Source organism: Astyanax mexicanus, chromosome 16 (assembly GCF_023375975.1).
Source record: "Astyanax mexicanus isolate ESR-SI-001 chromosome 16, AstMex3_surface, whole genome shotgun sequence".
NCBI lineage: Eukaryota > Metazoa > Chordata > Actinopteri > Characiformes > Acestrorhamphidae > Astyanax > Astyanax mexicanus.
This window is the reverse complement of record NC_064423.1, coordinates 4,573,238-4,590,824: the sequence shown is the minus strand read 5'-3', so window position 1 is coordinate 4,590,824 and position 17,587 is coordinate 4,573,238. Positions and strand designations below refer to the sequence as shown.

The 17,587-nt window shown below is 36.2% G+C and overlaps 2 protein-coding genes across 12 annotated transcripts in view; one reads left to right on the top strand and one right to left on the bottom strand.

Moving 5' to 3' along the window:
- mcf2l2 (MCF.2 cell line derived transforming sequence-like 2) overlaps positions 1–17,587 on the top strand; it is a 177,962-nt gene that overhangs the window by 109,266 nt on the left and 51,109 nt on the right. For all 11 annotated transcript variants that reach the window (XM_049465736.1, XM_049465741.1, XM_049465742.1 and 8 more), the window contains exons 16-17: positions 6,391–6,457; positions 11,225–11,340. In XM_049465736.1, the coding sequence (XP_049321693.1) occupies positions 6,391–6,457; positions 11,225–11,340 (183 nt within the window). The remainder of the gene's footprint in view (positions 1–6,390; positions 6,458–11,224; positions 11,341–17,587) is intronic.
- The window catches only part of ncbp2 (nuclear cap binding protein subunit 2), a 231,614-nt gene that overhangs the window by 168,867 nt on the left and 45,160 nt on the right, over positions 1–17,587 (bottom strand). The gene's annotated exons all lie outside the window — the stretch shown is intronic.

The following is a 17,587-nucleotide window of genomic DNA, read 5'->3' as shown; positions in this document are numbered from 1 at the left end:
TCAAGTTCAGTTGTTTGCTGACACCTGTCTCTTTGTTGTCTAAATGAGAGGGAGGAGGAGGAGGAGGAGGATGTTCATGTTGGGACAGAACTCAGAAGAAGAACTTGATTTTCCTGACGGGCAGCTTTTCCTCTCGCTCGGATTGAACAGTCGATACTATCTGTCCACGTGTTCACTGCAGGAGGATTCCTTCAGCAGATCAGCTATCAGCTCTTCACTCACCTTCAACACAGAGCTCCTATAACTACCGTTTTACTAAAAGTAGAACTTTAAAAGTGGCTTTTTGTGTTTTACTTTCACTTTATCATCAGTCAGCATTACCATATATAATAACAACTTTATTTATTTATCTATCCAGATGAACTATTTATACGGTTACCATAATGTGGTGTATACGAATGCATATTAAATTAAATTAACTCAAGAAAAAAAAACAGAATTTCTATATCATTATTGTATTAGATATGTTAATGCTGGCTGATGGAAAAGCAAAGTAAGCTTCAGAAAGAGCTAAGGTTTTACAGTATTAATAATTAGTAATTAATGTGAAATCACAATTAGGGAAAAAACAGACCACTGTTGCTTTTCTCTGTTTATGGGTTGTGTTTAAATCCTAATTAACCCTTTCAGACCTGAAGTATCTCCAGTGATGGAACAAAAACAGAAGAATTCTACTATAAAATCTATATAGCAAATAAATCCAATTAACTCAAATATTTAATAGTTTTTTTATTTCCATTGCATTGAAAGCCTGTGTGTAATATTTTATATTTTATATTTTATAATATATCTTTTTTATTTCATAAACCATCTCTAAACAGTAAAAACGTGATTAAAATGTGTTCTAAATCACATTAAATTAGTAGAATTTAGCTGTTACTAAGGAGCTACAAGTGGTCCAGTGCACTAAGGTACTGCTACAAGGATTGGGAGGTCGCTGGTTTAAATCCTGTTTATGCAGCTTGCCATCAGCTGCCAGAGCCCCGAGAGAGCACAACTCCTCACTTCATATGAGCTGATGTATCAGAACGGAGTCGCTGCGCTTTCCTCCGAGTGCACTGTGATGCTACTCGGTTGGAAAAGAGGCGGAGTCTGACTTCACATGTATCAAAGGAGGCATGTTCTAGTCTTCACCCTCCTTGTGTTGGGGAATCACTAGTGATAGAGTCCTAATGAATGGGTCGGGAAATTGGCCGTGTAAATTGGAGAGAAAATGGGATACAGTTATAAATATAAAAATAAATAAATATATAAATAAAATGATACATTTAAAATGAGAAAATTGAGTTTAAAAACTCATTATTAATTGTAAAAATGTAGCGCAGTGTAGAAGGAATAAGTTTTCACCCAATTTTATAATATTTTGTTTTTTCCTTCTCTGCCCCTTAAAATCTTACAATTGTAATTTTAGGAAAAATCTAAAAACAAAACAAAACAAAAAAAAAATCCTCTTTTTTTTCTTTCTCTTTTATCCATTTTTGCATCTTGTAACAAAAGTTATTTGGATTATACTATTAGATATATTCCAAAAATGGAAAAATCTGTTTCATTTTGTCTGAAAATGAAAAACTACAAATTGAAAAACTGGATAAAAAACAATTTCTTCTTTATTGTACTGGATGGAAAAATGAAATAATTAAGTTTTAAACCCAATTTTTGAATTTTAAATTTAGATTGAAACCTGGACAGAAACTGGACCTAATTAACATATTACACTAACCAACCTTTCTTATTTTCTGATTTTTTCCCCATTTTGCATCTTAACATCTTAAAATGTTATTTGGATTATACCATTAGATATAATGTCTAGTGTTTTCAGTGTTTTATAAACTTGCTCATTGGCTGGTTTATGATCTATTCATTCTGATGGTCTGAAAGGGTTAATAAACATGAATAAACTCATTTATAAACTCATTTACACACCATTATAAGCTCATTATAAAGGAGCTTTATTTTAAAGTGGTACCAAAAATGTGCTACACCCACTTTAGAAAGATTTGTGGGCCGGGGGGAATAGCTTTGGGGTGTTTTTAATGTTTCGACGCTTTTCATCTCAGAGCTTTCGGGCGAAAACAAACAGAGGAGCAGATCTGACACTTGATCTGTTAACAGACTGAGGTTAACAGGCAGAGTCTTCTTTGTAATGGTTTCAATAGACTATAGAACCGTGTCCACACTCACTCACTATAGAGATCTAAACAACAGCTGTACACCTGCCTGTCATCAATCCAGTTTATTTGACAAATGTGTGATGTAGCACATTAAACGCCTGGGTTACAGAAGTTAAAATCTCTACTAAGCTCTTAGCTAACACTGATTACACTAGTAACAGTAGTTACAGTAGCTTCAAATCATCATTTTACTAAACTGTATGCTGTGTCTAAACTAGAAACATACAGCTCTGGAGAAAAAAAAATAAGAGAGCACTTAAAAATGATGAGTTTCTTTTGATTTTATCAAATTAAAAACCTCTGGAATATAATCAAGAGAAAGATGGATGATCACAAGCCATCAAACCACCAAACTGAACTGCTTGAATTTTTACACCAGGTGTAAAGCAGCATAAAGTTATCCAAAAGCAGTGTGTAAGACTGGTGGAGGAGAAGAACATGATGCCAAGATGCATTGAAAAAATGATTAAAAACCAGGGTTATTCCACCAAATATTGATTTCTGAACTCTTAAATCTTTATGAATATGAACTTGAGGTCTGAAAGCTCTGCAGCTTTTTTTTTGATATTTCAGCCATTTCTCATTTTCTGAAAATTTTCAAATAAATGCTCTAAATGACGATATTTTTATTTGTAATTTAGGAGAAATGTTGTCTGTAGTTTATAGAATAAAACAACAATGTTTGTTTTAATCAAACATAAACCTATAAGTAGCAAAATCAGAGACACTGATTCAGAAACTGAAGTGGTCTCTTAATCTTTTCCAGAGCTCCAAAGAAATTCTGGATCAAATGATAAAGAAAGTAATTGAGATATATCAGTCTGGAAAAGGAATATAAAGCCATTTCTAAAGTTTTAGGACTCTAGCAAACCACAGTGAGATTTATTATCCATAAATGGTGAAAACATGCCGACCAAAATAACCCTAAGAGCACAGTGATGACTCATCCAAGAGGTCAGAAAAAAACCCCAGAACAACATTCAAAGAACTGCAGGCCTCACTTGCCTCAGTTAAGGTCAGCGTTCATGACTCCACCTTAAGAAAGAGATTGAGCAAAAATGTCCTGCAAGGCAAAGGTCCTAGACAAAACCACTTCTAAGCAAAAAGAACATTAGGACTTGTTTCAATTTTGCCAGAACACATCTTAATGATCCACAAGACTTTTGCGAAAATCTCCCAGTACATCGGGCATAAAAGCAACCCCACATTTCTGAAAAAGAACATCATACCTACAGTAAAACATGCTGGTGGTAGTAGTGTGATGATGGTCTGAGGCTCTTTTGCTGCTACAGCACCTGAAAGACTTGCTGTGATAAATGGAACCATGAATTTTGCTGTCTTCCAAAAAGTCCTAAATAAATAATGTCAAGCCAACTGTTTAAAACCTCAACCTGAAACGAACTTGGGTTCTGCAGCAGGACAATGACCTAAAACACAACAGCAAGTTCACCTCTTAATTGCTGAAGAAAAACAAAAGGAAGACTTTGGAGGGGCCTAGTTCGGACCTGAATCCTATTAAGATGTTGTGGAATGATCTTAAAAAGTGTTTTATGCGGTTTATGATGGAAAACCTTCCAATGTGGAGAAATTACAATAATTCGGTAAAGAAGAACTGAACAGAATTCCTCCACAGAGATTGATTGCAGTTGTTGCTTCTAAGTGTGGAACAACCAGTTTTAGGGTTTAGGTTTAGGGGGCATAAACACAGTTTCTATTTAAATTAAGTAAATGCAAGTCTTAAAAATAGACTGTTGGTGGGGTGAAAGCTAGCAATAAACTTTGTGACGTGCCTTGAGTGTAAGATAGGCCCCAGTGTCTAAATAGTTGCATGTCTTTAAAGTGATACTCAATGATTGGCTGCTGCTGGTTCCTGATCCACTGCCGCCTCCTTTTTGTGCTCAAGCCTGCAGCATTACCTTTCTAAGACTTGTGCCTGTGTGATTTGCATAGAGCGGGGGCGTGTCTGTAACTCCGCCTCTTCTACTCACCAGTGCCCTGCAGGTCCAGCCCCTGGTGGTTAGGGCAGCAGAAGAATAATTTGAATAATTATTTGACAGTTTTTTTGCTCTTTTCCTTTTCATAAACATCAGTTCTTCAACTCCTGATTACCAGGTCACATTTTGAGAAATTAAAATATATTAATTTAGACGCGAGTGTGTGGTGGAGTCTTGGTCAAAATTGTAATAACTTTATAAAAAATAACATTGGATCAACTGTAGTTTAAACAGCAAAGCAATGATACAAAACCCACTATAAGCACCATTTTTACTGAAATTTTATATTGTTATTTTACCATGATTGAGTTCAGAAAGAGAGCAATTACAAATATAACCATATAAAACTAAATTAAAAGGTTAAATAAAGCTTAACATAAGTAAGGACATGTAAAGGGAATTAAATAGGATCAGGTTGAGGATTTTATTCTGTTACCATGATTTGGAAGTCAAACTAATGTCAGTTACTTAGTAGCTTTATCCATTATCCATTATTTATTTATGTTTGGGGGCCACCACCCCCCCTCTTCAGAGTACTATTTAAGACTTTATTTTTGTTGGTCATTCGTTAAGGAAGGATAGGGACATAAGCAAACATGAAACTCACAAAATTAAGAGAAAAATTTAAAAAAATTAAGATAATGGAAATGGGGGAAAAAACAAATATAAAAGCAAACTGAAATAGGTAGGGGTAGAAAAAAAGATTAAATGTTGGTAGAGAGTGATTTAGTAATAAATGGAAAAAAAAGAAATAAAGTACAAATAAATAATTAATGGGAAACAATGGGAAATATTAATATCCCAAATAATACAAAGTGTTGCTTTTTTATTTATTTTTGTAGGTGTTGGTAAGTGTGTGTGTTTTAGTGTGTGTGTGTGTGTGTGCACAAATAGAGGGAGATTATTTGTTAAGTAGACAGTAGTGTTGGGTTGGGTACTGGATCTAAGTTTAGCTGTTTTTTTATGATGGATTGGTTGAAGATTGAATTGTATTTAGGGATTTTTTTTGAGCAGATTATTTTTGGATATGTGATGGATATATGATCTATTAAAATTGTTTCCATTGATTGATAATGATGCTGTTTTTTGACTCCCAGTTGATGAGGATAGTTTTCTTGGCGATGGTTAGAACTGTAAGTAAAGCAGTGGTGGTTGATTTTGTTGTATTGATGATTGCTGTTGTGTCTCCTAGTAAACATACTGTAATTTTGGGGATTCCAAAACTGTAGTTAATAGGAACCATGGAGGTAACAACGTTAGTAATTTTGTCACGGTGGCCAAACGCAAGACAGACAAGCGCGAAAACCAAACACACAATTTATTAAATAGGGGATAAGGCTTATAAGAATAGTCAGGGACAGGCAGGGTCAATAACCAAAGGGCAGCATAGACGAACAACATACCAGAGCGAGCAGGCAAGGAGGTCATACACAGAAAATTTAAGAACCAGCAATAGGGCAAGGCTAAAGAGCAGTCTAATTAAAAAAGGTTGTCAACGAGTAAAGAAACATACAAACAATACAGGGCTAGGCAAAAAGGGAAGACAGAGAAGCAAAAAAGAGTAACGTTAACAAACGGTCAAAAAACAAAGAAACTTGAGGTAGAAGAGCTGTATAGAAATACTGTAGATCCAATACTGGGCCACTAGGGAATGAAAGCAGGGGCTATTTATACTAAGGAAGACACGTGGGCTAATTAGAAGGCCGGTGAGCTAGAACGCAGAGGCATCACATTTTTTTTAGAAACATCCGGGATTAGATGAAGGTGTATCCTGGGAAATGAAGTCTTTTATGAGAGCTCTAGAGTCCGTGGCAGGCAGACAGACAGTGACAGGACTGAGAAAAATGTACATACGATACAAATAGCTTAAATAAAACATAACATATAATTATAACACAATTTTGGTCACAACTTTTGATACTTGCATTAATATTGCGAACTTTTCCGCCGTAAAAATCACACAGAACACTGTAGTTCAGCCAACGATGTTTTAAACACAGAAAAGTTTGGAGTACTCATGGTACCAACAAGCATGAGGGTTTTGGGAAATGATCGTACTTCAGATGAATAATTGAAAAGCCAAAAGAGAAGATAATTCGGTTTTACTAATAAGACGTGACTTCCAGACACTAATGCACTAATGACCTCTAATGAGCACTGTTATCTGTTATATTTTATTGATTATGTTTATTCCTCTTTCCCTGCTCCCTTTTTTCTCTCTGCAGACACATTATGAACGAGCTGATTGAGAGTGAGAGATATTATGTGGAAGAGCTGCAGAGCATAATGGAGGTACATTTATCAGTTCACCTTGTTGTGGGCCATCTTGTGTGTTTTTAGAGTGCATTATTTATATGATGACATGGCAGTGGTGCTTGTTTTGTCGTGATATTAATAATGCACTCTGTGTATTAGGGGTGTCACGATTTCGATATTTTAATCGAAATTGATCAAAATTATGTCATGGTCTCGAGCATCGAAGTCAAAAAGAGGATCGACGATTCCTCCCGCAAATGGCGCAGCACACTGTAGCTCAAAGAGCAGCCCTTTCTCCAGAGAATGTGGACATTCTCATCTTCTTAAAGAAAAACTTCAAAATATAAAAATACCAGTTGTTTTGTCTAGCCTCAAATATGTTAATAGTTTTGGTACCTTAAGGAGCATCTTTCTCTCAGATAAAGTTAATAATATATCTTTATTAAAGAAAAAAACTTCTCATTCTCAGGGACTGAAAAAGTCTTAAAGTCTTATTGTTCATGTTTAACTGTTATAGTAGGATAGAGTTCAGTTTGTTAAGGCTCTAATTGTTCTATTATTTTGTACATGACTGTTCCTGTATTTTTTTATTATTAATTTTGTTATGTTGCACATTGCTGTTTTAATAGTTAATAATTAATATATATCTTAATTAAATCATTTAAATTTGACCATAAGTGCCTAATGTGGTGTATTACAGATCACCTGTATCACTTTGCATCACTTATATCAAGCCCACCTTTTGAAATACGATATTGTAATGTGGCGTGAGGAGGCGGGGGAGTTGTGGGTCCGCCCCACGCCAGAGCGCAAAGCCATGCCTGTCTCAGCTGGCCCGCATGAGGGCTGATTGAGCCGCCAGTTGAGACAGGCATATATACTCAGCCTCCGCCATCATTGAATCATCAGTGAAACTGGCCCTCATCAGCACCGCCCCAGGAAAGGAAGACCAAGAGTTACCTCAAGGTTACAGCTCCACAGATACTCTTATCTGTGGAGCTGTAACCTTGAGGTAACTCTTGGTCTTCCACCTAAATGCTTCACAGAGTATTTTGAATTGTTTAACACTTTTAAGTTACTACATGATTCATTATGTGTTCCTTCATAGTCTGATAGATCACTTTACTATTCATTTACAATTATGTTGACTGGTACTGTCTATACTGTAATTTAACACTGTATTTAGCATATACGGTGGTGTGAAAAAGTATTTGCCCTTTTACAGATTCCTTTTATTTTTGCATTTTTGTCAAACTTGAATATCAGACAAAAATATTACCCTGAGTAATTAAATAAAGCACTTTTTAAAAGTATTCCAGTGGAAACAAACCCCCCCCCCATCAAAATCCCATTAACCCTTGTGTGGTGTTCGGGTCTGTGGGACCCGTTTTAATTTTTCATCAAATGATACTAAAAAAAAATATTTTTTCTAATTCAAACTCATTGGCATTGGCTCATTTTTTTGTGAAAAACATATATCAAAACACATTTTCGATAAACATACACTGTACACCCCCCCCTACACATTTATATTACATACAGTATGTTTGGCCAAGGGCTAATAAACATTGCTTCATTTGTAAATTTGAAACTAAACAAATTTTCTACTCATATCTTCAGTTTAATTCATTTTCTTTTACATTTTATTAAAAAACTAATAAAAAAAGAGTAGCACTTTTTGAAAGAAATGTAACATAAGAAAGGTAAAGGGCAAATATTAACCATGTAAGCTGTTTATATTGCTTGCAATTTAGGTGAAGCAAGCATGTGTAAAGCATTTTAATGTAAAATTGCTTAATTTTGCTGAATTAAATACAAGTAACAAAGTAAACGAGTAACAAAAATATGAACACCACACAAGGGTTAATCTAAGTGAACACACAGAACACAAATACACACACAGTAATGGTGACGCAGAGCATGCTGGGGGTGAAGCTAAATCTCAAGAAGAGAAACATCTGGAGTTAAATTTTTATCACTAAAATGATTCACCAGCTCTGTTGGGGACTGTTTAACAGTGAGGTTTGTTAAGAGAACACCTACAGTAGGTAGCAAAAAATGTGTGATTTTAACACTGTGGATTTTACTGTGGATTTACAAGGCAAATTCATACAGTCTGGGTTAAAACACATGCGAGTTGGTTGTTCATTTTGTAAGTTAAAGTAAACACACATTCTCTACAGGAAATACAGTTTTAAACACAAAACTTACTGTTTTTATTAGCTGAGCTCAACTTATAAAAAAAAAATTGTAGTGTTGTTTTGCTTCTGATTTAGTATAATGATAAAAAAGCTGCATTTTTGAAGGGTTCCCCACAGAACAGAACAATGCTTGGACAGGATAGCATTGCCCTGCCTCGTCTGTGGTGGGGTGCACCATTATCAAGCTCAAATTCTAAGGGCCCTGTGTGGAAATGCTTATAATATATATATATATATTCTAAAGATATTTTCAGCAACAGCGATAGTTCATGCCACAAAATAATTTTGCAATCTGTTCCCTTATCCTACTTATTCTTTTGTGTTGGACGCTAGGGGTGCGAATCTCTCAGTGGCTGGCGATTCGATTCAGATTTTTTGGGTCACAATTCGATTCAGAAACGATTTTCAATCCTGGAACGATTTTTCAATTTAAAATGGCCTATAAATTTTGTTTAAGATAAAAAGATGAAAGAACAATTTACACAAATAGAACATTTATTTAAATCAATAAACTTAGGTTCCTTACTGTACTAAATCTTTTTGCAACATACTGTCACGCAGAGCTTTTTAACCGTACCGCGGAGCTCTTCTACTGTCGCGTGGAGCTTTTTAACAGTTAAACAGCTCCACAGAACAGTTAAAGTGCGACAGTAAATGAGCTCAGCGGTACAGTTAAAAAGCTCCGCCCGACAGTAGCTAACCTCCGCTGTACAGTTATAAAGCTCCATGCGACAGTAGCTAACCTCCGTCGTACAGTTAAAAAGCTCCACGCGACAGGAGCTAACCTCCGCTGTACAGTTATAAAGCTCCACGCGACAGTAACTAACCTCCGTCGTACAGTTAAAAAGCTCCACGCGACAGTAGCTAACCTCCGTCGTACAGTTAAAAAGCTCCACGCGACAGGAGCTAACCTCCGCCGTACAGTTAAAAAGCTCCACGCGACAGTAACTAACCTCCGCCGTACAGTTATAAAGCTCCACGCGACAGGAGCTAACCTCCGCTGTACAGTTATAAAGCTCCACGCGACAGTAACTAACCTCTGCCGTACAGTTATAAAGCTCCACGCGACAGGAGCTAACCTCCGTTGTACAGTTAAAAAGCTCCACGCGACAGTAGCTAACCTCCGTCGTACAGTTAAAAAGCTCCACGTGACAGGAGCTAACCTCCCCTGTACAGTTAAAAAGCTCCACGCGACAGTAGCTAACCTCCTCCGTACAGTTAAAAAGCTCCACGCGACAGGAGCTAACCTCCGCCGTACAGTTAAAAAGCTCCACGCGACAGTAGCTAACCTCCGCCGTACAGTTAAAAAGCTCCACGCGACAGTAGCTAACCTCCGCCGTACAGTTAAAAAGCTCCACGCGACAGTAGCTAACCTCCGTCATACAGTTAAAAAGCTCCACGCGACAGTAGCTAACCTCCGTCGTACAGTTAAAAAGCTCCACGCGACAGGAGCTAACCTCCGCCGTACAGTTAAAAAGCTCCACGCGACAGTAGCTAACCTCCGTCGTACAGTTAAAAAGCTCCACGCGACAGTAGCTAACCTCCGTCGTACAGTTAAAAAGCTCCACGTGACAGGAGCTAACCTCCCCTGTACAGTTAAAAAGCTCCACGCGACAGTAGCTAACCTCCTCCGTACAGTTAAAAAGCTCCACGCGACAGGAGCTAACCTCCGCCGTACAGTTAAAAAGCTCCACGCGACAGTAGCTAACCTCCGCCGTACAGTTAAAAAGCTCCACGCGACAGTAGCTAACCTCCGCCGTACAGTTAAAAAGCTCCACGCGACAGTAGCTAACCTCCGTCGTACAGTTAAAAAGCTCCACGCGACAGTAGCTAACCTCCGTCGTACAGTTAAAAAGCTCCACGCGACAGTAGCTAACCTCCGTCGTACAGTTAAAAAGCTCCACGCGACAGTAGCTAACCTCCGTCGTACAGTTAAAAAGCTCCACGTGACAGGAGCTAACCTCCCCTGTACAGTTAAAAAGCTCCACGCGACAGTAGCTAACCTCCTCCGTACAGTTAAAAAGCTCCACGCAACAGGAGCTAACCTCTGCTGTACAGTTAAAAAGCTCCACGCGACAGGAGCTAACCTCTGCTGTACAGTTATAAAGCTCCACGCGACAGTAGCTAACCTCCTCCGTACAGTTAAAAAGCTCCACGCGACAGGAGCTAACCTCTGCTGTACAGTTAAAAAGCTCCACGCGACAGTAGCTAACCTCCGCTGTACAGTTAAAAAGCTCCACGCGACAGTAGCTAACCTCCTCCGTACAGTTAAAAAGCTCCACGCGACAGGAGCTAACCTCTGCTGTACAGTTATAAAGCTCCACGCGACAGTAGCTAACCTCCTCCGTACAGTTAAAAAGCTCCACGCGACAGTAGCTAACCTCTGCTATACAGTTAAAAAGCTCCACGCGACAGTAGCTAAGCTAAAAATAGATTTTTTTTTTTTATTAGAATTGATTCTGAATCGTTCAATGTTAGAAACGAGATTCGAGCTCGGATCGATTTTTTCCTGCACCCCTAGCATGTAAGTAGTGTAATTTTACAGGACATTGTTTTAACGGGGTATTATTGGTTTTTTTTTGCTCTCTCTCTCTCTTCTTAGGGTTATGTTGCCGCGCTGGATAACTCAGAAATGACTCATTTGATCCCGGCGGTTCTGGAAAACAAGAAGGATGTGCTCTTTGGCAACCTGGGAGAAATCTGGGACTTTCACAACAAGTAAGAAAGCGTTTCGCGGTCTATAGATATTTAACTGTAGTAGCTTTATTGCGTTTATCCGGCTTTCAGGTAATCCCAACTTGCACAATATATGCACACGCAGAATCTGATTTCATCACCATATCATTATGATTTGCATGCCACATGATTTCAGTACATGCTCTTCTTTTGGCCTCGCATGAATACATAGACAGCCTGTTCCAGATATGCAGGTACTGGTTCCTCCAGTTTATTTCTATTTCCTCCTAAACAGGAGGTCTAAATACGAGAAACTAATAAACAAGAAAGTTTCCTGTCTTCCCTGTGATAGACTCATCAGTTATTCATCAGTTAGAATATTATTATTATACATTTTTTTAATGTATTTTTAATTCCTGAAAGTTGTGCAAGTGGAATCAGTACACACTGTGATAAAAAAAAAAATATATATATATATTTTTTTTTTAACATGTTTACCTGAACAATGCAGGATACACCAGGATAACTGCTTTACCACAGAGCCTTTGTTGAAAGAAGGTGTGTTTCAGTTTATAGTTGCGTAGTGCTGCAGAAATAGGTGGCTGCTCAGCCTGAGTGCTGGTGAATAGGCCCTCTGTTTGTTTTGTTTGTCTTGGCTTGTTCTGATTATGGAGCGCACACTCATACGCAAGTTACAGCTGAGAAAAACAACCAGGTCAGAAGATTAGATACTGTAACTTCCAGCGATGCTGTAGTTACTTTGAAAAAGTAATCTAATTACTAATTACTTATTACTTCTTTAAAGAGTAACTCAGTTACTTTTTGGATTTTAAAAGTAACTAGGTTGCAAGTTACATTATTAGTTACTTATACACCAACCCCCCCCCCCCCATTTTTTTTTTAAAATGATTCTCATATATATATATATATATATATATATATATATATATATATATATATATATATATATATATATATATAATACATATATAATATATAATATATAATACATACAATACTCAGTGCTTATACTTTGGGATTTCTCCGTCTCCTTATGCTGTTCATGCACTACACGACTTCAAAAAGACTCTGAAAAGACTTTTAACAGAATAAAGTCTGACACCCTCTCACATCTAAAGACAATCACAGACTTTGTACTCACAGACTCAGATTTTACAAAGAATGTGGATCTGCAACTGGCACTGAGGAGTGCAACTAGTGAGTCTTTCTGAGATTATTTCCCATCATGCTTCTGGGAGAGTTTAAATACAATACACATTACATAATAATTTACAAATCAAGTGTATATCAATACTGTGATTTATGACAGACTCACCGCTGTTAGTTCTCGTCCTTTAAGCTTCTTTTCACGCTTTTTTTTTGCTACAACCTCGTATGGTAAAGAATCACAGTTTCACTGCTGTAAATTTGCATTTGTTTTAGTTTAAAAATATCATTCTTGCAAAATGTGAATATATTAAACTTGCTTGTATCAAAAATAAGACTGCACAATAAGACAAAAGTAGTGCAAATTAAAATAACTTAAATTAAATATAATGCATTACAAATAAAAGTTCTGGCTGTGTTAAAAATATTCTACATATTAAAGTAAGAACCATTAAGGCACATTAACTGCAAAATGTGTTATTTTTCAAATAGTCTGTAAACAGTCATTTAAAATATTCTTCCCGTATTCCCGTAGCTCTTCTCCTATTGGTTGTTGACACAGTCAAATTGCATGAAAAATGCTTGGTGTAAAACATAGCTTATTTCCTTAAGGTTTGATGCTATAATATCAGAGGATTTTCTAATTATATTCTTTTTATAAGAGCCACACCGTGAGATCTGCTGTAGTTCCCGAGGTCTGCAGGTCCAACCCGACTCCTCTCTAGCAATTTGACTGTGCTGCTGAGACGCCGAACGTTTCTTCAAATTTGACGTTGAGTTTTTGAAGCTAAAGAGTAAACAACCAACCTTTATATTGTCATCTTTAGCTGATACAAATTCAGAATAGTGCCTTTGTAAACTTTCAAAAGAAGTCAATGTAAAAAGAGTTTATTTCAGGTCATTTTGAAGAGTTTCTATTGGTCCGTTCATCAATAAATTTTGGCACAGTGTGAGGGACAGTTTGTCTGTAGTAAACTAAAGGTTGACAAAAATGGAGATAAGTGTTTTTCATAGGACAGCGACGAGATCTCCCAACATGAAATGCAATACACAGCAAAATCTGGACTACTTTTCCCATTTAATATTACGACTTTATTTTTGTAATATTGGGTCTTTATTCTCGTAATATTAAAACTTTATTCTCATTATATTGTGACTTTATTCTCGTAATATTACAACTTTATTCTCGTAATATTGTGACTTTATTCTCTTAATATTACAACTTCACATATGTAATATTACAACTTTATTTTCGTAATATTGCGACTTCACTCCTGTAATATTACAACTTTATTATCGTAATATTACAACTTTATTCTTGTAATATTGCGACTTTATTCTCATAATATTGCGACTATATTCTCATAATATTGCGACTTTATTCTCATAATATTACGACTTTATTCTTGTAATATTACAACTTAATTCTCGTAATATTATATCACTCTACACTTTATTTTTAAACCAGCCATGTTGCAGCACTGTTTATGATACATAACTATATTTCTGTACGTAGCCAATTTTATTAAAAGTTTTCTGTGTAAACATATCATGTTATATAACATGGAAAACTGTGATCTGTATATGTACAGATTATTTTTGCTTTTTTAAATTAGTGGGTGGGACTTAGGGGTTTTCTGATGTCAGTTCTATGGTGTAGACCCGTATCCACCCTCCAACCCAACAACCAATAGGGTGAATTATAGCACTCCACCAGTGGAAACAACACAACTAAATCCTATTAATCTAAACAAACGTATATAACACAGACACCGACACACATAACACCAACAAACAACATAAAAAATTTCTTACAACCCCAAACAAAGAACATTGGTGAGCGCAGAGCAGAGCATGCTGGGAGTATAGTAAAATGAAGAGGTGAAACTTCATCTAGGGAGTTCATTTTTAACCCAACACATTTCCCCTAACTCTGTGGATTGTTTAACAAAGGAGGTTTGTTAACAAAGGAGGTTTGTTAAGAGAAGACCGAGGTTGCCAAAAAAATGTTTACACTGAGATTTTATCACTGTGGATTTTACTCTGGATTTACAAGGCAAATTCAGGCATAAAGTCAGATGCAAAGGTGTGACCAGTCTGGGTTAAAATAAGGGACATTCCAGGATTTTGGTACATTTCCTGTCCCACCACTTAAATTTCAAATGTACATATCCAAAATATCTAAATGACTATTTTTTGTGAAAAATGTACTTGTTATAAGACAAACTGTAAAATATGGTGGAAAAATAAGCTCCTTAGATATTATTCAAAAGACCGAATACCTTTGTACCGCCTCAAAAAATGGCTGTTTTCTCTTGTCCCACTCATTGGGTGACCAACTCCTTTGGCAAATTTAACAAATAAAATAAGCTCTAAATAAATGACTTCCTCTTGTATATTGTTGATATGCATCTCCTTTACTTATGAAAACAACTTCTTTGGTCTACATTGTTTTGCATGTTACAGTTTTTATGCTATTAAGTTGTGTCCCACAACATGCGCTCAACCCTGTTACCATAAGGAATTTTACCTGCAGAGAAAGAGTTATAAAATATTTATCTACTGGCACAAAGGAAGTGACATCACAAGGACATTTTCTGCCCACATGGCAAGACCAAGAGTAAGTGCTCTAACAATTTTCAAGATTTTTCCAAACATGTTTGTCCAAGTTGTGTGTGTCACTAAGTGAACTCAACCCTGTTACTCATATTGTAAGACTAATAATGAGTAGAGTCCAAATTTACTTTATATACTTATATAACCATGTTTGTCCTTGATCTTGTATACATAGCTAAATTTTACAGTTAGCATCTGTTCCTGGGGTAAACCACAACTTAGCCTAGATTTGCAACCCTGTTACTCGCAACCCTGTTACTGTAAGTTACCAAATATATTGCATAATCTAATTTAAAAAAACTGCTTTGATACCTGAGCTTGACAAATCAAACTTTTTGATAGTCTATTACCTGTATTTAATAAATATATGACTAAAAATGATCACATTTTCAGAAGTGACCACCCCTGAAATGTACCAAAATCCCTGAATGTCCCATAAATACACAAAGTAATAGTGATATGTATATATTTACTAAAGTACATACACAGTAAAATTAGCAGTGCTGGATCAACACCTAAAGAGTAAACTTTAACACTCCTTTTGAGCATATATGGTCCCACTGTACATAGTAAAAATTACACTGATAGAAGTGCTAAATGTTCAGTGTTAATATGACACTGTGCAGTGTAACATTTGCTCATGCTAGTGTTGTTCATGTAGTGTTATTGCAACACCTAAAGTGTTAAGTTAGCAAAAAGTAAATATTACAGTATTAAAGTCTTAAACTTAGTTTTAATTACATTGAATAACAAAAATGAAATAAAATAAAGATGAAAACATATACTTTTTTAATTTATTTATTTAAAATGCATCACATTCAAACACATTCACTGATATAAATCAAGTTGCAGTAGGGTACAACAAGAGTCATTTCAAACGCACCTTAAATGATAGCTACAGAGGTTATCTAGCTAGCCTACATGCTAGTGACTTCAAACGCCAGAATTTAATGACCGTGCTGACTGAAAGAACTTTTCAATTTCACCTCAGTTAGCTAGCTAGTTAACTTTAGGTCGTTTCTTGTGATAAGTTGCCTGTTCCACGTAAGCTAAAGCTAGCTAGCTAGCTAGGTTAGCAAACCTAGCCTTTTTCTGGTAAAAGGTTTCCCATTTAACCCAAGTTAAAGCTAGCTAACGCTACGTGAGCTGTTTCTTCCAATATATCAAATAATTCAGCAAAATTAGCAATTAGCTCAATATGGAGCAAATTTTGGAGGGTTTTTTTTATTTTATAGGGGACTTTTATTATCAGATCTGGCATGTCTGACATTTCAAACATTGTTCTAATGCTTTGCTAACGTCACTGATCCAATCTTGAGTTATTTTGTTGACCAGGATGAAAAGTTCACGATATCTTGAGATGAAAGACTCAATTTTAGGCTTTTTTTTTGTTTGTTTGTCTGCCATTACTGTAACTGAAACGACAGATACACATTGATCAGCATTATGAACATATTAAAGAAAATAATATATAATTCATAATACATAATAAAAAAAATAGTTACATTAGAACATAAACCATCAATCCGATAAGTGTAATATAATGTGCTCTCTTGGACTCCGGCTGCTGATGGCAAGTAGCATGACCTGGATTTGAACCAGCGTCCTTGGATATACAGTGGTGTGAAACAGTATTTGCCGCTACAGATTTCTTTTGTTTTTGCTTTTTTTGTCACACTGATATTTGAAGATTATCGAAGAAACTTTAAAATAAAATAATTTTAATATTTAATATTTAATTTAATATTTTAATATAATTTTATTCAAATCCATCCATGTGTAAACAATTATTTCCCTCTAAACATACTAACTTGATTATACCACCCTTGGCAGCAACAACTGCAATCTGCAAGCTTTACTGATTACTAATAACTGATAATAAGTCTTTCACATCTCTGTGGAGAAATTTAGTTCCACTCTTCTTTACAGAATTACAGTTTTAATTCAGACATATTGGAAGATTTTCCAGCATGAAAGTCCTGTTTAAAGTCATCCACATCATCTCAATCAGACTTTAACTAGACCCTCCAAAGCCTTCATTTAGTTTTTTTTTTTTTTAAGCCATTCAGAGGTGAACTTTGTGTTTGTGTGCTTTGGGTCATTGTCCTGCTGCAGAACCCAAGTATGCCTGAGCTTGAGGTCACTAAGGAACAGATGGACGGATTCTGATTCTCCTTGAGGGTTTTTGTTTGGTAAACAGCAGAATTCATGGTTCCATTTATTACAGCAAGTTATCCAGCAGCCCCAGACCATCACACTACCACCACCATGTTTTTTTATTTTGTTTATTTCTAATTTTTACAATTTACACGGCCAATTACCAACCCACTCATTAGGATTCCCCCTATCACTAGCAATGCCCCAACACACCAGGAGGGTGAAGACTAACACATGCCTCCTCCGATACATGTGAATCAGCCTCCGCTTCTTTTCGAGCTGCTGCTGCTGATGCTGTAGCATTGCAGAGCAGCATCACAGCGCAATTTAGAGGAAAGCGCAGCAAATT